Source organism: Microtus ochrogaster, unplaced genomic scaffold (genome assembly GCF_000317375.1).
Source record: "Microtus ochrogaster isolate Prairie Vole_2 unplaced genomic scaffold, MicOch1.0 UNK129, whole genome shotgun sequence".
NCBI lineage: Eukaryota > Metazoa > Chordata > Mammalia > Rodentia > Cricetidae > Microtus > Microtus ochrogaster.
Genome location: NW_004949227.1, coordinates 684,274 through 705,445, shown reverse-complemented (window position 1 = coordinate 705,445; position 21,172 = coordinate 684,274). Strand labels below are relative to the sequence as shown.

Here is a 21,172-nt window from a genome sequence, read left to right as displayed (position 1 = left end):
AACTCCAGTCCAAAGGGATTAAAGACTTCAATATAAATCCGGCCACACTGAACCTAATAGAAGAGAAAGTGAGAAGTAGCCTTCAATACATGGGCATGGGACCCCACTTCCTAAATATAACCCCAGTACCACAGACACTGAGAGCAACAATAAATAAATGGGACCTCCTGAAACTGAGAAGCTTCTGGAAAGCAAAGGACACAGTCAAGAAGACAAAAAGGCAGCCTGCTGAATGGGAAAAGATCTTCACCAACCCCACATCAGGCAGTGGATTGATCTCCAAAATATATAAAGAACTCAAGAAATTAGACATCAAAATAGCAAATAATCCAATTAAAAAGTGGGGTACAGAACTTGTAGGGCCCTGGTCTCCCTTATTCCTGGGGTGCATTCGTGGGACAGTTTATGATCAGCTAACTAAGCTTCCTGTGTGTTTCTGTGCTCTCCCTGCCCCTCCTGGTGGTTAGCTGCAGGGCATTTACTCCATTGTTAATATGGTAATTTCCCACCTGCCTGGGTGGAGATCCTTGTGCAGCAGTTAGACACTTAAGGATTTCCCCAAGTCTGAATAAACTGGCATTCAGCTGGTCTCCCTTCAAATGACCCTGGTCTCTCTGTGTGTTCTTTCAATCTCCAGGCTCTTGCCCGACTCATGTATGGTACAGGGGCGCGCGAACTGTACCGAGGGTGTAACACAAAATCGGGTGTTACAAGAACTAAACAAAGAATTATCAATAGAAGAATATCAAACGGCTAAAAGACACTTAAGGAAACATTCAACATCATTATCCATCAGGGAAATGCCAATCAAAATGACTCTAAGATACCCTTACACCAGTCAGAATGGCTAAGATCAAAACACCAATGATAGCTTATGCTGGAGAGGATGTAGAGTAAGGGGAGCACTCCTCTATTTCTGGTGGGAATGCAAACTTATACAACCACTTTGGAAATCAGTATGGCGGTTTCTCAGAAAATTAGGAGTCAACTTACCTCAGGACCCAGCAATACCACTCTTGAGCATATACCCAAAGGATGATCAAACAAGGACATTTGTTCAACTATGTTCATAGCAGCATTATTTGTAACAGCCAGAACCTGGAAACAACCTATATGCCCCTCCACTGAAAAATGGATAAAGAAAATGTGGTACATTTACACAATAGAGTACTACTCAGCTGTAAAAAACAATGACATCTTGAAATTTGCATGCAAATGGATGGAGCTATAAGAAAAACATCCTGAGTGAGGTAATCCAGACCCAGAAAGACAAACATGTATGTAACTCACTCATAAGTGGCACTAGCTGTAAAGCAAAGGACAGTGAGCCTATAGTCCACAACCCCAGAGAAGCTAAGTAACAAGGAGAACCCTAAGCGAAACACATACATAGATCCCCCTGGGAAGGAGAAATGGACAAGATCTCCTGAGAAAATTGGGAGTGGGAGGGAGAGCAGAAGGGGAGGAAGAGAGGAAAGAGAGAGTGGGAGGAGAACTTGAGGGAATGGGATAGTTGAGATGGGGGAAGGACAGAGACAAAGAGAAAGGAGATATCTTGATTGTGGGAGTTATTATGGGGCTAGTAAGAAACCTGGTTCTAGAGAAATTCTCAGGAATCCACAAGGATGACTCCAGCTAAGATCCAAAGCTATAGTGGAGAGGGTTGCTGAACTGGCCTTGCCCTGTAGGTTGATGACTATCTTAAATGTCATCATAGAACCTTCATTTAGCAAATGATGGAAGCAGATGCAGGTATCCACAGTGGAGCACTGGGCTGAGTTCCCAAAGTCCAGATGAACAATGAGGTAAAGACCATGATTGGGATAACCACTGAAACAGCTTACCTGAACTAATGGGAGCCCACCAACTCGGGCCTGACAGCAAGAGAACTAGCATAGGACCAAACTAGGCCCTCTGGATGTGGGTGACAGTTATATGGCTGGGGAAGACTGTGGAGCCTGTTAAATATTTTCTGGCCAACAAGCGTCTCTGCCAATGAAAATAATCCCAATCAGACCAAATTAAAAGACGCTCAAGTTTAATAAATGGCAATACTCTCGGGTGGCCCTGGGAAAACACGGAGAGTGGAAGAGAAAAAAGGGGAGACCACGGGAAACTGGGAGACCATGTGTTCGTTCTCTGGGAGGGGGGGCAGGTTAAATAGCCTGAGGAAGTGGTCTTGACTTTCCCTGGGAAGGGATTTCCATTTGGTGGGCTTTCTCCGAGGTGGTGTTTGGACTGAGGCAACTCCCAGGGGAGGGAGCTAGGAATGGAGTTTTCTGCCCAGCATTCTAAAAATGGATGCCAGGGGGATGCCACCAACTAAACAATCCATACTTTTTGTATAAAGTGGTGTTAGGGAGCTGAGGTGATGTTTTTGACCAAACATTTCAGACTTTATGGATAAAGGGGTGCCAGCCAGCTGAGGTGAAGCCCCTCAACCAAACAGGGCCACTGGCAGTGAGACCAGGATTTATCCCTACTGCTTGTTATGGCTTTTTGCAACCCATTCTCTTTGGATGGATACCTTGCTCAGCCTAGATATGGGGGGAGGCCCTTGGGTCTGCCTCAAAGCAATATGCTAGACTTCATTGACTCCCCATGGGAAGCCTGACCCTCTGAGGAGTGAATAGGGGGTGGGATGGGGAGGAAGCTGGAGGCAGCAGGAGTAGAGAAGAGAGTGGGAACTGGGATTGATATGCAAAATGAGAAAATACATTTTTTAAAAAATAAATTAATTAATTTTAAAAAAGGTAGGCAGAAGCAGGTGAATCTCTATGAGTTCAAGGCTAATCTGGTTCCGGAACAACCAAGGCTACATGGGGAAACCCTGTCTTGAAAAACCAAGAAGAAGGGGGAGGAGGAGGAGGAAAGGAAAGAAAGAGAGAGAGAAAGAGAGAAAGAGAGAAGGAAGGAAGGAAGGAAGGAAGAAGAAAGAAAGAAAGAAAGAAAGAAAGAAAGAAAGAAAGAAAGAAAGAAAGAAAGAAAGAAAGAAAGGAAAAGAAAAATCCGTTACAGGTGAACCCAGCCACTTGAGTTTTAGTTAATTCTAAATGTAGTTGTTTTGGAATATTACTTTAAGATGGGTTAAATTTGTCTATGCTATGGAACATTTGTTTAATGGTGCAAAGATGTGTTGCATTCTTTTATATTGCATTTGTTTAGGTCTGTGAAGCTGTGTTACTTTGCCTGTCTAAACCGCCTTCTATTCAACATTTTATTGGAGACAATATCAATAAAAATTAGCAAAAAACAAACATCTTTGACTCATGTAGCACTTCTTAAAGGTCTCATTTATATTTTTATTTTTATATTTATTGATTAATTTGATTTGATTTTTCAAGACAGGGCTTCTTTTTTTCATAATTATACATTATATTTTTTAATGAACTACATAATCACAATACCTCCCCCCTGGTTTTTTTTTATTGAGAAAAAAAAAATTTCCGCTTCCTCCCAACCTCCCACTCCTCCCGCCCTCCCCCCACTCCTCTCCCCCTCCCTCTCAAGTCTGAAGAGCAGTCAGGGTTCCCTGCCCTGTGGAAAGTCCAAAGTCCTCCCCCCTCCATCCTGGTCTAGGAAGGTGAACATCCAAACTGGCTAGGCCCCCACAAAGCCAGAACAAGAAGTAGGATCAAAACCCAGTGCCATTGTCCTTGGCTTCTCAGCAGCCCTCATTGTCCGCCATATTCAGAGAGTCCGGGTTTATCCCCTGCTTTTTCAGTCACAATCCAGCTGGCCTTGGTGAGCTCCCAATAGATCAGCCCCACTGTCTCCGTGGGTGGGTGCACCCCTCTTGGACCTGACTTCCTTGCTCATCTTCTCCCTCCTTCTGTTCCTCATTGGGACTTTGGGAGCTCAGTCCAGTGTTCCAGTGTGGGTCTCAAGACAGGGTTTCTTTATGCAGCTCTGGCTATCCTGAGACTCACTCATAGAAATCCACCTGCCTCTGCCTTCCCAGTACTGGGATTAAAGATGTGTGCCACCATGCCTGGCTAGAAGATGTCATTTCTTAATATGATCAGACTAATAATTCTTGGACTTTGAAGGTGTACATTTAAACCACAACACCTAGCCTAAATTATTTTATTGTAGAAGTACAACAGACTATGACTATCATCAAATTGTTGCACCAAACAGGAATCATATATTCTTCTAGGAAATACAAACATCTTTGGGAATAGTAAGCAAATCATTGGCTACCTGGCTGTAAGGAAGGAGGGAAAAGAGATTACCAGGGTCTGATAAAACTTTCAAGGCGATAGATATGCTGTTGCCTTCATTTTGGTGAAGACTTCATAGTTGCTTGTGTATTTATGAAACCTTATCTAAGTATGATTAAATCAAAGTTTAATTACCACACTTTAAACATGTAATTTATTGCATGTCAAATTCTAACACATGTGGTTTTATTTTTTTAAAACACATAGAAAAACACAGCTATGTAGAATTGGGCAAATGATTTGAGACACATTAGAAAGAAAGGTACAGAAATAAGCACTTCAAACATAAAAACATATTTAATGTAATTAGTCATCAAGGAAATGATCCCAGAAATCACTTCACACCCACTTGAATGAATAAAAATAAAGGTTGGCAACCTGAACGTTGATGAGGATGAGAAAGAAAGTGAACTCACACATTTCTGTAGGCGTCTCAATTGCTTAAAAACATTCTGGCAGTTGCTAATAACAGGTACAGCTACCCTATGACGTGGCAAATTCCCCTCCCAGGCTTTTACTCAAGAAAAATTAAAGCTCATGTTCACACAAAAACATACACAACTATTTATATAGTGAATAACAACCCAAATTGGAAACAGCTCACATCATGACTGAATCAACTAGCTGTACAATGATATGCGACTCAGCAATGAAAGGAAAGGGAGCATATTTCAACAATAGAGAGCGAGCTCAAAAATAGCATAGTAAAGGAAAGAATTCAGACACAAAACCATATAAAATAGTATATACATTCTGATTCCATTCTCATGTAATAGTAATAAATACACTGTCAATTTTGAGAAAATTTAGAATAGTGGTTTCCCCTGTGGAATCATGCTAGAAATGGGCTGGTATAGGATGCATGGGAAATTTCCAAACTCCTAGTAATGGTTTATATCTAGATAGGGGTTTAGGAAAGGAGTTTGTACTATTGCAAGGCAAGCACTCTTCAGGCTGAGTTAATTCTCGGGCACCTGATCTTCCTTTCTTATGCTGGATATGCCAAGATTATCTGGATGACAGGGTGTTTACCTTTGATGCTGATTTTGTCAGCAAATGCTGCAGTTTCACAGAAGCATGCACACATTTCCTTCCTGACCACTTCAAACATCACCTGAATGGATATTGGATGAGCTTCTCATCTCTCTTCTGAGGGTTTTATATTGATCTTTGTTTATTAGTGACTTACTCAGGAAACCACTTTAAGAAAGCAGTTACTAGTGTCACCAAGGATGCACAAAGCAAAGCAATGAAATTGACCAGAAAAGTTATGTTGAACAGGCAACTGCTTGCAGCACCTCTAAACCAAGACACTGGTTTTGGGATTCATGATATAACCTGCTATTCTGAAATTCGGGTTACTGTTTATTTATTGGTCTGTGCCCCCTACTATACATCCAATACTCTCAAAGGAGCTCTGAGGTGCCTGATGTGTGGCTTTTAAGATAGGCATAAGAGTCTAGTTTTGTTCACGATTGTATTCTAGGTGTATGGCACAATGAAGGCTCATACATGACTTTATGAGGGTTTCTGACTCCTGCACTCTTTTCTTGAGTGTCTCCCCCCAGCCCTCCCATCATTCTGAAAGTCCTAGCCTTGTCAATTTCTTTATTGTCTCCACTACCAATCAATTTATTTTGCTCATTTATTCATTCATCATTCGTTTTTACATTCTTTCCGTGCTTTTTATCTCATCACCCAGGATCCATGTATTTTGCTCTCCCATTCTCACCTACCCCACCTCCTTTCCTCACCCCGCCCCAGACACGCCCCCATCCTTCCCACCCCATTTCATGCCAATGGTAGCCTACAGGCCGGGCGGGACCGAGGCCGGGGCGGGGCTTCACTCTCAGTACCCCAGGCGGCCCCCCACCCTCCACCCCCAACACCCCGGCTCCGGAAACGCGCCACCGAGCTGCAGGGCTCCGCCAGGGGCTGGCGGCTCCTTGGCGCTTCCTGCCACGCCGGGCCTGCTTGCACAGCGCCAGCTCCGCTTCTGCGAGGGCCCAGAGTCAGGTGCTGCGGGCCGGGTGAGCGTGCAGACCCCGAGAGGGACGTGCAACTCGAGTGATCATGAGAGATGTGCGCGATCAAGGATGTGCGGCCCAAAAGAGCATGCGGGGCGGCGGGAGGATGTGCTTGGGGGCCTGAGTGAGTGCGTGGACCGCGGGAGAATATGCGGAGGAGAGGGCGTCTTGCAGAGAGGAGAGCTGCTCCGCCTTGGGGCAAGCCAAGGGCCGAAGGGGATAGGTCTCTGGTGGTGCGGTGAGCATGGAAAGGCCCTGAGGCCTTCTCGTGCAGGGTTGGGGGCAGCGGTCAAAGGCGAGAATTGCGGATGTGCTGCTCTTTGAAGGATGCTAAGAATTGGGAACCGGTCAGGAGCTGGGGGTGGACCCTCCCTACAGCCTCCATCGACGTGGAGGCCGCAGGGATTGGCGCAGTGGGGGAATGGCTGAAGAGACTTTTTCCCAGAATGGGGGAGGGGGTTGCACCTCTGGGGCCCAGAAGAAGGTTCTGGCTTGGGGATACCTACCTTTTCATTTGAGTGGGGGTTGTGTGAGAATAATGGGAGCAGGCCTGTTGCCTGCTGCAGAGAGCTGAGGGTGCAGAAGGGACTGCTTGCTGGATGAAGAGAGCTTCTACTGTGGCCTTCCTGGGAGTCACATTTTCTGGCGCCACTCCATTGCCCCCTTCTCCTAAACTCCTTTGCTGGTTCCTGCAGTCTGTATTTGGTGATTAATTGCATGTCATTTTACACACACGAGTATTCCTAATTGCCTGCTGTCCAAAGCCGATAGTCCTTTTCAGCGCCCCTCCCCCCCATTCTTGGCCCTCTTCCCAGAGGGCTCACCCTGTACCAGCTGACTCTCTAGCCAGCCTTGGACTCAGAGGCAGGCAGCCCCCTCCGGTGTCCTTGGTCAGTAGAACATTTCCTTCTAAACCTCAGCCTTTACATTTTCCTTTAGGAGACAATTTTGTATAGGACCAGTTGAATAGCACCTCTCCTAGGTAGGACCACTTGCCTTCTCCCTTCTCCCATTGGGCCTTGTTATAGAAACAACATTCACAGTGTCTGACATCGTCTGGTCCATTGCCCCAAAGTGGTCCTGGACCTGGATTTAGAATTCCACGGCACAGTGATTTCTAGCCTTCTGACAGTGATAGACCCTTTAGAAAGTCTGCTAAAAAGTGAGTTCTCTTGCCTGAGGTCTGACCACCAGCACAGCTTCAGAAGGAAGCTCCTGGATGGGAAAACGGTCTGATGAGACATGAGACCTCCAAATCTAGACAGCCCCAATGTCTGCATGTTGAAATATGCCAATTCCATGACACCCACCCAGACCTGCTGTTCTGCCACTAGATTTTTCGTAAACCTAGCTTCTAACATAATGATCCAGCCCTTCCAAAACTGTTTGGGTTCTTTGGGTGACCTGGGGCAGCTGTATAACCATTCACCATATCCCCAGTTTGGAATCTTTTATATTTGGACAGTGTAACGTCAGTGATTCTATACTTACAATTTATTTTGAATTTTAGAAAGATGTCAGTGCATATTCTTGGAAAAATGGAAACATAAATCTTTCCTCAATTAAACACAACAAACAAGCCGGGCGGTGGTGGCGCATGCCTTTAATCCCAGCACTTGGGAGGCAGAGGCAGGCGGATCTCTGTGAGTTCGAGACCAGCCTGGTCTACAGAGCTAGTTCCAGGACAGGCTCCAAAGCCACAGAGAAACCCTGTCTCGAAAAACCAAAAAAAAAACAAACAAACAAACACTACAAAATCTCCTTATGGTCCACCTTCTGGCTTTTAATAGAATGGAATAAAGAGGAAAACCTAAACAGAAAGACAGGTGCCCAGGCAATGTGAGAAAGAAAACAGATGCCTTCCCACCCACACACACAGACAAAAGATAACACAGGCACAAATAGCTCAAGAGAAACAGACTTTCCTGGTAAGACAGCCATCACTTTTGGCCTTTTAGGTGTCTCTGCTTTTTGAGTAGCAGCCAAATTTCACAGTACAAGATGGACCTATGAGCCTCTTGCCCACCTCCTGGCCTGCCAGGTTCATTTGGGAACATACATGTCAGGCGCACCTGTAGCCCCGGAGCCCACTCAGTATGCCTTGCACCCTGGACTCACCTAGGCACATCCAGGCCTTGGCAATGCCGGTTCAGTTACACAGCTTGTCCTGCCCTTGAGCGCTCGTTACCAACGGACAGGTTCCTGGAAGGTGTACACATGAGCCTGCTTCTGTTCACCTGAGTTCTTTCAACCCAACAGGTGAGACCGTCCCTGCTGGACTAATCTCTTGGAACTGGTCTAAAACAAGATGAGTCATCCCTGTGTGTCTCTTTTGGGTAAGTCTAGGTGTTTGCAGAAAGTGTCTGCTGTGCTGCAGCAAGGCCCATGGGTAGCAGCACAAGACAGTGAAGACGTGTTTGGGTTCCGGAAGCTCATATATGCTAGTCTTGATGAACTACTTAGCCAGAAACAATTCTGGCAATCTTAGACACAGTGCCAGGCAAAGAGGTTGCCGGGCAAGGAAAATGGGGAGACCAGGGAATCACAGTGTGGGAGAGGGAGTTGAAAGTACCCATTAGAACCAGATCTCTTTCAAGTGTTCACAACCTTGAAACACATTTGCCCTGGCCCTAAAGGGAACTGAACAGTTAAATTATGTGCTCTCTTCTAGCTTGGTTTTCTGGTGGTGTGATAAAACACCTGACCAAAAGCAACTAAGAGAGGAAAGGGTTTATTGGGCTTGAGGGAAGCCAGGACAGAAAGCATGGGGGAGCGCTACTGACCTGCTCTTAGTTCACTACTTAGCTAGGCTTTTTATACAGCTTGGGCTCTGCTGCCTAAGGACGGGCCCCTCCAACATCAACTATCAACCAAGAAAATCTCTCTTAAACATGACCACAGTACATTTTGATTGATGGGTTTTAGTTGAGTGACTTTGCTGCCACAGAAAGATAATGCCTGTCCAGGGAAGTATAAAAGACATCAAATTATTCACCAGTTTTTATGATATACATTGTTTTATCTCTCTGTTGAATTCAACTCTGAATTTCTGTTCTTTCAGGTAAAAATACAGTGATTATTTTGGGTCTCTTTACATTTGTAATTCCATGCAGTAAATTCAAATAATTTGTTTAGGTAAAACTTACTTTATGGCTGAATAACACTTTATTGTGTCTTATACCGTATTCTATTTATCTGCTGTTGGATACTCAGGCAAATTCTATGAATAATACTACAGTAAACACATATGTGGAAGTATCAATGACTATACATTAACACATTTTTTAAAAAATGTACATGTTGTTCTGAAGCAAGACTTGCTCGGCAGGTGAGGTCTGCTGTTCTAGAATCCACAGTTGGCCAGCCCCGCAATGAACACTGACAAGGTTGGCGTGCGTGGTTTCTCGCAGCAGATGGTTATTAAACAGCTGCAGCAGCCATGGACTTGGCTAGACCCAACATGAAGTTTGCAGTTGACCTTGACAAAGCCTTTGTGCTCTGGCCTTTGTGTCCCATGGAAAGAAAGACAGTCTTGTTTGCCTTGAAAGTTTGTTTTCCTGCGGCGATTCCCCCAGCTTCCTTTCCCACTTACTAGTATGCCATAGAAAATTCTTAAGGATTCAGGGTATGCTTTTCTATCCTGAATAAAAGTGTCTTATGTTCAAGGTTAGCGTTGCCCTCCACGTCCACTGGGTGCACTCCAATGACTTTCATGTTCTATATGGAATTGATTGGACCTTGATCGCCAAAGATCCATTTCAGAAGGCAATGGTCACCTGTGCTTGTCACTGTTGTCACAGCATCCAGCTTCTTTTCTAGATTATATTCCATCATTTTAAAGTGGAATAGTTGTACAACACAGAGACTAAGTGATCCAGTTGTCTTCAGGATCGGTGGATTCATGTCTATTATCATTTTTAAGTGATTTTCCTATACCTAGGATAAGCCTTTTTCCTGCTACACTTAGCTAATTGCATAGAGATTTAGTTACTTTTGTGATAGCAGGGCCCACCTTTTCCCTCTTGTTTTCATGAGTACCTTTTAAATTATCTCTGTGTGGTCAGGGGCTCTGTTATTGTGGGTGGCAGTCACATAGCCATCAGGAGCTAACGTGCTCTCAAGCCAAATCCCAGTTCTTTTAGAGTTGTAGCTCCATGGCTTTAACAGTTTATCATGCCACTTAAGAAAAAACACTTCAGTGGGATTAGTTCCATTAAAGGTGTGTGTGTGTGTGTGTGTGTGTGTGTGTGTGTGTGTGTGAGAGAGAGAGAGAGAGAGAGAGAGAGAGAGAGAGAGAGAGAGAGAGAGAGGAAAAGCATAATGTATTTATGCAGCGAGGCTCTGCAATGGCATAATGATAGTATGGTTTAAAGGTATCTGTGAAACATAGACCTACATCATGCCATGTCCTACATGTTGCCAGGAGCTGCTACGGACACTGGGAATTTAGGGGTAGCCAATGGAGAAAAGGTACTGTCCTGTTAGATCAGATTTTCTTTTTATGAGAAAAACAAGCAACTTCAAAGGAGAATTTTTCATTAGTGAAAATGTTTGGAGGAAACTGCCAGGGCTGGAGAATAAAGAGGTTTTAAGGAAGTGACATTTGCATTAAGGTCTGAATTATTAGATGAAACCTCCTACGATAAGAGATGGTATTCTTGGCAGGTTCACAGGCTTTGAGGGCCACAACCTTGGCATCTGTATATCTGCGTGAAAGTCAGTGTGTCTGAATTGGTTGATTTTGAAGGGGGGCAGGATATGCATTTGTGCTCTAGACCAAAGCTTATTACTGGCTTGAAGGCAAGAAAAGGTTTATAGTAGACCATCTTTTCCCAGAAGTACATACATGATGTGATGTCCTATTTCATTTGAAGTGAGTTGTTTTAAAAACAGAATCATTTATAAATTTATGATCGGTTCATTGTGTTTGTTTAAGAAGCCCAAATAGGAAGAATTTATTAAGGCAGAGGATCACCATCGCTTTGGTGGTACTGGGACAAAGAGAGGGTTTGTCCACTGAATATCTCTTCATGAACTCACACATTTGGATAAACACTTTTGCTAAACAGTTAGCTAAAAATGCGTGGGAGGGCTTGCAAGGACTTTTGGGTGACATTAGACCTTCTTCTGCTCATATTTTTCTATAAAGCTGATAGCTTAAGGAGATGGTTCCAAGAAGGCTGTGCCTAGACTTCCTGGTCACTCCCCCTTCACAGGCTGCTGACAGGTTTCCACTAGTCCTCTTTGTTTCACTGCATATGGCTAGCCTAAGAAACGCTGATCTTTTTATATGCCCTCAAGGGCCATTCTCCTGCCATCTCCTTGGTCTCAGCCCTGTTTTCTGGCATGCTGACCGTCTGTCTTATCCCACATTTACCTGCCAAAGTAAATCTAAATTTGGTCTTTTATGATATCAATAAAATTCAGCTTGATGTCTAAAAAGCCACACATTAAAGAAACTGAAAATGTGTCTTTCCCGACCTTATCTCTCTTCCTTTGTAGCTACACAAACATTGAATCAATGTGCTTATTCTAGCTCCAGGTCAGACTCAGTGTTTTCCTTTTTTCTATGAAAATGTGTTTTCTCTGCTTTCTTTCTCCTCTTTGGGTTTTCAGGCAAATGTTATCCCTACCTGTATCTTCACATTTTTGTAATCTGCTGCATGTTATTCTAGTCTGGCCACCTGTTGATTTTTACATGAAACCTTTCAAGTTTTCTTCTTGCTCTGAGTTCTAGGACCTTTCAGTAGAATTTTCAGAACTCTGAGCCAGCCTGGTCATTCACCTTCTCCCCACATACTTTTTTCTTTGTATATTGAGATTAGACTCTTCCTATTGGTTACAGTATACTATTTTCTGTGCTTTTTCTTTTAGCATGTCTGTGTCCTTAACACTTTTTTAGACAGTATGCACTCTTCTTTTTTTTATTGAGAAAAGGAAAAAAAAAAACAAGTTTCCGCCTCCTCCCAGCCTCCCATTTCCCTCCCCCTCCTCCCACCCTTCTCCCCTCCTCCTACCCTTCTCCCCCTCCCCCTACACACTCTTCTTTTTTAATACATTCTACCAATCTGTCCTTCTAATTGAAGTGTGTAGCCCATCATTTAGCATCATGATCTGTGTTTAAGTTTGCTGTCCTGCTATTATTTCCATTTGCTCCATCTCTTCTCTTCCCTTTACTTTTCTTATATGTTTAGCAACTGCATTTTTTTGAAATGATCAGTTAAATTTCAAAGATTTTGAAATGCAGAAGGTGAAAGTCTTATGTTTCCCTATGCCTTTACATTCTTTGTGTATTTCTAAATCTGATTCCATTTTCTTCCACCTGAATGCTTTCTTTTAGTATATTCTATGGTACAGAGATGCTAATGACAAATTGTCTAAATGTTGGCTTTTGTATAAAATATTTATTCTTCATTTTTGATTAATATTTTTTCTGACTATAAAATTTTTTAAGACTTAATTTCTTTCTTTCTTTTGCATCATTTCTTTCCTCCAGGTACTTTTAAGAGTTTTCTCTTACCATTTTTAGAAATTGAATTTTGATGGTAGCTCTCTCTCTGGCTTTATTTAGGTAACAGTTGTTGCCATGTCTTCATGTTTTCCACTGTTTCTTATAGTATCAAATCTACTAATGACACCCAGTGAAATTTTTAATTTTATATACATTTATCTGCAAAAATTTCATTTGGTTCTTTTTATTTTATATCTTCTGTTTCTCCCCATGTCCTTGTTTTTCTTTCAGTGCTGGGGCATAATTAAATTGTTATTTTTCTTTATCTATTAGTTCTATTCATTTCTGGATGCTTCTATTGACTGTTCTCTTAACTGTTGGTGACATACCTGGTGTTTCTTGGCAGTTCAATTTTTACTGGGAATTACATGTTGTAATGATCAGTTTGTTGAGTGTCTAGACTTTGAGGGTTACAAGTAGTTATTTGTAGGTCACTTTGATGTCATTGGGGCCGGTACTAAGTTTTTATAAGGCAGATCTTTTGTAGTTTGGACTTTAAGGATAGACAGATCTTACCGTTATGTCATGGTCCCTCTGTATTGGCCTCTGAATGTCCCTGGGAATCATAAAGACTCTGTGTGAGTTGGTAAGATCTTGGGAACTGCTCACCTTACAGTCCTTGGGAGTTTCATTCAGTACTTGTAGTCAGAAAAGATTCAAGGGAAGCTTTTCACTTCTTTTTCCTACATAGAACAGTGCTTTCTGAACTCTGCTCTGCAACTTCCCTCTTCCCCTGCCACCCTGAAGCTTCTGTTGAGGTTGCTAAGCTCTGTCCATTTGATTTCACCCCTCCTACACTCTCATTCTGGACATTGCCACCAAGCAAAGCACTAAACTGATGACAAGACTTGCCTTATTTGTTTCTCTTGGAATCTTGATCCTGGGCTTCCTACTACCCTGGTATTAAAAACTGTCGTTGAACACATGTTTGTAACTTGTTACTCTACCATGGCCATACATGTGGACATTTTCATTTACCTTTTCAAAGATGCCATAGTTAAGTCTTTCTGAGTACCTGGGGTTTTGTTGTCCTTCAGATAATGCTAAAATGCTTCCTTTTCACTTAATATTGAGTTGTATTGAGTTGACATCAGAATGTGGAGGAAAAGGTCACCCACATACACAAGTGATGTTTTCTTTATCAATGTAGTGTTTGAATAACTTTCTCCAGGTATTTTTTTCAACTTCCCATTTTGTTGAATAACATAAGAGAGTTCTTCATGGTTTTCTCCCAATGACTTATTATACTAGTATGTAATTTTAAAGGCCCCACTGCTAGTAAAGAAGTTCAGGTTCTTGCTCTTTGTTATCTCTCTTCCTTTCTGTGGCCTCATCAGTTTCAAGTGTCCACGAAAGGACCCCTTATCTCTGAGTTAGTTCTTCTGGTACTCTCTTTAGTGTGCTTCTTCCCTTTATAGTATGAGTATTGATCTCACCCAGGCTTACTTTAGGGAAACTCTGTAGTCAGCCAGTCTCTGGCAGCTAGTCTTTCTGCCAGCAGCTCTCTGTAGCTATCTCTGACTCTGCCTAGGCTAGCATTTGTTTGTCTTATCTTACCCTCCTCTGGCCTACCTATATTAATTCTTTCCCAGCCTACTTTCCTGCTGTTTCATATATGTTTTCTCAGGTACACTCATGCTCTGCCTTGTCATTCTGCACTGCCTGAGAGAGAAGACTTTGTAAGATTTAAAACTACGAAATAGGAAGTCACTAATGCCATTCCAGGGGACCCAGAAACAGGGCTGTCGTTACTCACAGCTTTTTTCACTTTCCTTAGCCCTACCTGCTCCCCAAGATGGAGCCCCAGGAAACCAGGTCCTGGCAGTCCCTCTTGAGATGCCGGAGGCCCAGGTGAGCTGTGCTTCCCTCTTGCCTTGCTTGAGATTCTTGTCACTGCTCCCTGATTTTGGCCTCAGCCTTTGCTTCTTGCCCAGCATGACTTGCAGCAGAGTGTGAGCCCTGGCTACTGCCCTCTTTCCTGTCCTCTGCTTCTCTCCCACAGGCTGCCAAGGAATGGATGCCCAGTGTGCTTATGATGCCCATTGTATGTGTGAGAAAGCTAAGTCTGTGTTCTTTGGGAAGACAATGGGAGTCTCATGCTAGACAGCCCAGGTCTCATTGTGCTTGATCATGTTTTCTTTCTAGGACTCCTTGGGATTGTGGTTGGAGCTCCACATTAGTAACATACACCGATGTGAATATTTCAGGCCCTATCCTTCTTGCCCCCTACATCACTGGTGCCACCCTTCCTTATTACAGATTAGGTTAAAAGACTGACTATCAATGGATTTATTTCAGGACTTGGTGTCATTTGATGTTGTACAGTGGTACCTCACAGAACAGAACTGGCTGAATCTGAGTCTGAACCTGGAGCAGCAGGCAGTGGCATATTCCAGGACTGTGACCTCCATTGGTAAGGATGTTCCCAGAGCTTCTCAGACTCACCATCTACTGAAAGTGGAGCTGAGGATACATGGCCACCCACACACCATTTCACTCAACAACAGCTCCCCCAACTCCTCATGGCATGGAAAAATCTCTCCATTCCCATCTTTCACTTGAAGGACATTAGAACAGTAGTCAGTGAAATGGCTGAGCAGGTAAAAGTTCTTGCCACAGAAGCCTGCTGACCTCAGTTCGATCCCCAGAAGTAGGAGGAGACAATCAATTTGTGCAACTTGTCCTCTGACTTCCACAAGCACACCATGGTATGAACATCCACACATAGTCACACACACTAAAGAAATAAATGCAAAAATAAAAATTAGAGCAAACCTGTCATAATTTAGAGTATTTTTAAAATGCAGTACATTGTCTTCAAATAAAAAACATATCAAACATTAAATTGATCAGAACAATACTAGATCTTAACCATAAGGCTGAGATGACAAATTATACCAATATATACAAATAAATGCAATATATATAGTATATATGTACTATATATACTATGGTATATTGTACATACACATACACACACACATAAATTATACCAACCATATGGCCAGTTGATTGAAGGTCATTGTTGAGAGCTCTTGTTTATCCATTAGGTATTTGCATGGGGTGGGAGATTTTTGAAGAAGGAACAGTTAAGAGTTTGGTTTAAGTGTTGTAGAGGTCTGGGAAGAGCATGACATTCAGCGGTGGGGTACTGGGGTGGCTCATTGGACAAGGAGCTAAGTTCATGTGGCCAAGATGCTAGCTACTGTTTTTCTGGGGCCTCTGCTGAGGGCACAGAGCCCGCCTTCTTAGAGTCCCCCAGAAGGAGCTGGTACTTGGGAAGTGCATTTGAACTGCATGTGTGACTTACATAAGAAAGTCATAGACAGCCCAGGAGATTTGGAGGGGATCTCCTTTGACAGCTCTTCTCCTGTTCCTTCATGCTGATATCACCGGCTGTCTTCTCCCGTTAACAGGAGTTCCCGTTGTGAGTCCTGCTTTGGTATCTCACCTGTCACAAGGACAAATTCTGTTGGTATCAGATCCATCCCTCAACACAGATCACACTAAGCACCCTGGTGAGCATAAAGGGAACATGAAGAAGCATGAGGAAATTTGGGAGAGGGGTACAGATTTGGGTTGTGTGGGGCTGCTGAGCTCTTAGGGTTGATGTTTCCAACTCAGGAAGACCAGCTAAGATTGGGGAGTCTACAGTTAGTGTTAAGAGGTCCCCTGAAGCTCTGGTAATGAGTTGTGATTGTACCCTTGCTAAAAGCTCCTTTGATAAGCAATGGCCGCAATCAGGAGTCCCCCACATTTCCCTCTGGCGCTTGCTTCTGCTAGCTTACAGGCCCTCCCTTGCTGGTTCTCAGCAGTTGCAGGAGAGGGGTTTATCAACAAAGGAAAGTAACCTTTTTCCTGGGCCCTCTGTAAACTGTTGTGTGTCATTTATCATTGTAGAAAGCTCCTCCGTGACCTCCCACCAGAAGATGGCTGAAGAAGCCCAGCTGCAAGAGATGGCGTCCAGGAGCTCCCCGAGGGCCAATGACCCCAGCGCTGAGGTCAAACAGAATGGGGACTCCGGGGGAAGGGGAGGGAGCCCACAAAGTCTGCCCATAGAACACCATTTTGCATGTAAAGAGTGTGGGGACACCTTCCGCCTTAAAGTGCTCCTTGTTCAGCACCAGAGGGTTCACAGTGAGGAGAAGGGCTGGGAGTGTGGCGATTGCGGGAAGGTCTTCAGGGGGGTGTCAGAATTTAATGAGCACAGGAAGAGCCACGCAGCTGTGGCCACTCAGCCCCGGCCTGGCCCCAGTTGGGCTCTGGAAGATGCCTTGCAAAAGAGGGAGCAAATGGAGAGGGAGGCGAAACCCTTTGAGTGTGAGGAGTGTGGGAAAAAGTTTAAGAAGAACGCAGGCCTTAGTCAGCACCTGAGGGTGCACAGCAGAGAGAAACCCTTTGATTGTGAGGAGTGTGGGCAGTCCTTCAAAGCCAACACCAACCTCTTTCGACATCAGAAGCTCCACAGTTCGGAAAAGCCCTTTGCGTGCAAGGCGTGCAGCAGGGATTTCCTGGACCGCCAGGAACTACTCAAGCACCAGAGGATGCACACGGGCCACCTGCCCTTCGACTGCGAGGACTGCGGCAAGTCCTTCCGTGGTGTCAACGGCCTGGCAGAGCACCAGCGCATCCACAGCGGCGCCAAACCCTACGGCTGTCCTCACTGCGGCAAGCTGTTTCGGAGGAGCTCAGAGCTCACCAAGCACCGGAGGATCCACACTGGTGAGAAGCCCTATGAGTGCACCCAGTGTGGCAAGGCCTTCCGCCAGAGCTCCAGCCTGCTGGAGCACACTCGCATCCACAGCGATGAGCGGCCTTATGCCTGTGGCGAGTGCAGCAAGGCATTCAGGGGGCCTTCTGACCTCATCAAGCACCGGCGCATCCACAGCGGATTGAAACCCTATGAGTGCGACAAGTGTGGCAAGGCATTCCGGAGGAGCTCAGGCCTGAGCCGCCACAGGCGGATCCACAGTGTGGCCAGGCACTGTGAGTGCAGTGAGTGTGGTCGTGTGTTCAAGAGGCACTCAGCACTGCAGAAGCACCAGCCCTCCCATCACCTGTAGCAGGGGTCCACAGAGGCCATAGCCCAGGCAAAGGAGATGAACAGTTTTGTAGCGCTTCTTCTATCTATTTTGTTGTGTGAGAGGTTGAAATGATTTGTACTGCCACCAGCAATTTATAAATGTTCATGTTTCCCAGTAGACCTATTGAGGGTGACTTTTACCATTTTAACATAGCTTGCCTACTTTTCCTTGCAGAAAATACCATCAAGGTATTTTAATCCTCATATCCAGAACGAGAAGAAAAAAATCTGCTTATGGGGGTCTAAGTAGGGAGCTGGGAGGTCCTTGCAAAGCTCTACCTCTGAGGGAAATTCAATGGCGTCAGAATGATGATGCACTTTTCTTGAAAGGAAAATTGCCCCGAGGTATTGGCCTACTTGAATTTATAAAATTTTAGGGATTGTAAATAGATCAAATAGCATAATATTTAATTTATTAATTTAGTTATACATACATATTGTAAATCACATTATATGGACTAATATATTAATGTAGAGAATTTACCATACTTTTTCACCATACTCCATTTGTTTCTAACTCTTGATGTACATTTTTTGACCTCACCAACAAGGGAACCTGTTTGAGGCATCAGCCACCTCTATTTGTGGTGTGGTAGCACTGTGACAATCCCTGCATGAGGCTTTCACCACAAGTTTCCTCCAAGCCATAAGAACATATTCATATAACATTACAACCATTACTTTGTGTTTCTAAATTAGTACTGTACCTACAACATAACCACATAAAGTGGTGCTTTCCCAAATGGCCTTTTAAAGGGACTTTTTTTCTGGGGTGGGGTGCACTCCTAGTAAAACTTAGTGAGCTAGAGATAAACCTTTTTTTTGGTATCTCATTTAGCTAAGCCAATTTAATCCAGTGACCCCTATAAACATCAAAAACAAACATCAGTTGAGGTTTGGCCTCACATGGTATCATCTTGTTCAACTTAAAGTGAGAGAGAAGGCCATCTTCAGGACTTACAGGTAAAGTGACATCTTCCTGGAAGATCCTCATCTCATATCAGGCATAAATGGTACATCTTCAGCCTTCCACTTGCAGCGGTGAAGTGGGGAGCAGTCACAGTCCCTACCTCCTAAGGTTCTCAAGGAGTGTACCTTGCTTGCAAGAACATTGCCCAGCAAGGAGGTCTGCTCAGTGAAAGTCACTTGCTGACATCCCACAGCTCATTAGTATCAGAGACAAAGATGGACCTCTCAGGCCTCCTGACTACTAGCCTCATCTTTCATGCAATGATTTCAATACTATTTTCGTTTTCTTGCATGCCAATTATCCATTCATCTCCTTTGACTAGTTATCAAGTTACCTTTGGATATATTGATTTAGTACTTATTTCTATATCAATTGGGGTGTTACTTTCCAATTTTTATTGCTTTGTTTCTTTAGTACTTTTATTATATTTTTGTTTTATAGGCTTTGGATTATTTTTACGTATCCTTGAATTCTTTTTTGTCTGTTAACTCATGACTTTCATTGCTTCAGTACTTAGATATGATGATATTTTCTTTGAGAATTTACTTACAAAAGAAAAGTTGAATCCCTTGCCTACTGAGAAAGTGAACATATGGAGTGGGCAGGCTGGCTGGGAGTGGGCCAGAGAAGCAGGCCCATGCCTCATCCAAGATGTAGACTCTGTAAATGTCTCTGGGCAGCCCTTGACCATACAACCTGGCCACTGAGGCACGCTAGAGACATGTCCATCACACATTGCTCAGAGCACTCTGTGACTGCTCATCAGTATAGCCCCAGCCACCAGCACCAGGGCTCAGCTTCACCTAGACCAACAGAATGGTCCAAATATGACCTGGCAGCAGCCAGCCATCTTTCCAGCTGTCAGGAGCCTTGATCATTTTGGATCGGTGACTGAGCAGCAGCTCCACTTAAGAAATCTATGAGACATAGAAGACTCACCTGACTGGTGATGTTATGTGACCTCCGTCCTCCTCCCAGCAAATGACTCTGGAATGAAAGAGATCAGTTTTGTGGCTTCTGCTTTGGGCAACTAGGATGAGAAATTTGCCCATGTGTGTGGCATCATGTCCTGCAACCACATCTAAGAGGCCTGGGGAGAAACAGCCGTGTTCCTCTAGTAGCCTGTAAGCTGTGCCACAGAATCTGAGTACCAGGTCTAGTTCAGGACTTGCAATAGCCATGCCCAAGAGGGGCAATAAAACAGGATCAGACGGTAAGAAGCCATTCTGACAGTTCATGTAGCATAGAAATCAAATCTGATCCCCCTGCAGTTAGGCTGTTGCTGCGAGCCCCATTCAGGAGAAACAGCAGGTGAGGAAAATAGTCACACCAAGGTTGAGCCTGAGTTTCTGGTTGTGTCCTGAGAGGTGTTGGAGGGCCAGAAACTGTATCTTTTTTATTTTTTTATTTTTATTTTTTGGTTTTTCGAGACAGGGTTTCTCTGTGGCTTTGGAGCCTGTCCTGGAACTAGCTCTGTAGACCAGGCTGGTCTCAAACTCACAGAGATCCGCCTGCCTCTGCCTCCCAAGTGCTGGGATTAAAGGCGTGCGCCACCATCGCCCGGCCAGAAACTGTATCTTATGACAGCCTCGTGAGAGAGATTGTGTTCTCCAAGGTGGATAGTCTGGAAGGGCTCCCTGGGAAGCAAGGTCTGTCTGACAATGACCTCCATGATCTTGGCCAGGAGGGCTTCTCTAATGCCCCCAGGCCACCACAGACTGTAGGCTCAGTTCTGGTGGTTTCTTGTGAATTGGTCTGGACCCACTTTTTCTGATTACTTTTCTCATAGTGAGCTATTGGGACGTTTTTTGTACAGCTATCATTGGGTAAGGAATGTTTCTTGCTCGTTCGCTCATCATTTGTCAAGGTTGGCGAAAGATCTTATTGAAGTCTAGAGTAGCACTAACTCAGAAGGTAGCAGAGTGGTCATGGCCCAGTGCATGTCATAGGGCATGGCATCTCTTCACATCCATTCCTGCCCTCTTATACTCTTTTCTGTTTGGGTTCTGTAATTTTTTCTCAAATGCTTTTTTTTAGATTCAAAACTAAAAACCAGTGTCTTTTTTGTGACTATCATTGGATCACCTTTTAAATGATGTTGGCAGTGAGATCCCCTCCAAGTGCAACCAGTGTGTGGCTTTAACATGTGGCCACACACATAGTTGCATCCTTTGCCTTGGGTAATGTGGATCCTCTAGGTGTGCTGTTTTGTCCCATGCAAACGTGAGCAAGCTTCTTGCAGTGTGTGCTTGTCTATGCATCCGTGTATCTACCTCATTGCACTTTTCTTTCTAAGCACATGTGTTCTTGAAAGGGGATGGAGAGCAGCTAGAATCCTGGCCCCCGATAGAGAGGTGG

The 21,172-nt window shown here is 44.2% G+C and overlaps 1 protein-coding gene across 5 annotated transcripts; it reads left to right on the top strand.

Annotated features, from left to right (window-relative positions):
- Window positions 1-6,085: 6,085 nt before the first annotated feature.
- Window positions 6,086-20,288, top strand: LOC101986075 (zinc finger protein 275). Of its 5 annotated transcripts, XM_013355423.2 has the most exons (7): window positions 6,095-6,253; window positions 8,510-8,586; window positions 14,539-14,612; window positions 15,060-15,174; window positions 16,178-16,279; window positions 16,662-16,762; window positions 17,219-20,288. In XM_013355423.2, the coding sequence occupies exons 2-7, from the start codon at window positions 8,559-8,561 to the stop codon at window positions 17,822-17,824; spliced, it is 1,026 nt and encodes a 341-aa protein (XP_013210877.1). In that variant the 5' UTR covers window positions 6,095-6,253; window positions 8,510-8,558; the 3' UTR covers window positions 17,825-20,288. The 5 variants fall into 5 exon arrangements, with proteins under 5 accessions (XP_026634139.1, XP_026634138.1, XP_026634136.1 ...); XM_026778338.1 differs by having other exon boundaries at window positions 6,086-6,305; window positions 16,662-20,288; XM_026778337.1 differs by having other exon boundaries at window positions 6,086-6,321; window positions 16,662-20,288.
- Window positions 20,289-21,172: the final 884 nt, after the last annotated feature.

Excerpts from the sequence above, each read along its gene's own strand:
- LOC101986075 (XM_026778338.1), top strand. The coding sequence starts at position 8,559 with ATGAGTCATCCCTGTGTGTCTCTTTTGG. Across the intron at positions 14,613-15,059 it reads TTGAGATGCCGGAGGCCCAG|GACTTGGTGTCATTTGATGT; the intron begins GTGAGCTGTGCT and ends GATTTATTTCAG. Across the intron at positions 16,280-16,661 it reads AGATCACACTAAGCACCCTG|AAAGCTCCTCCGTGACCTCC; the intron begins GTGAGCATAAAG and ends TTATCATTGTAG.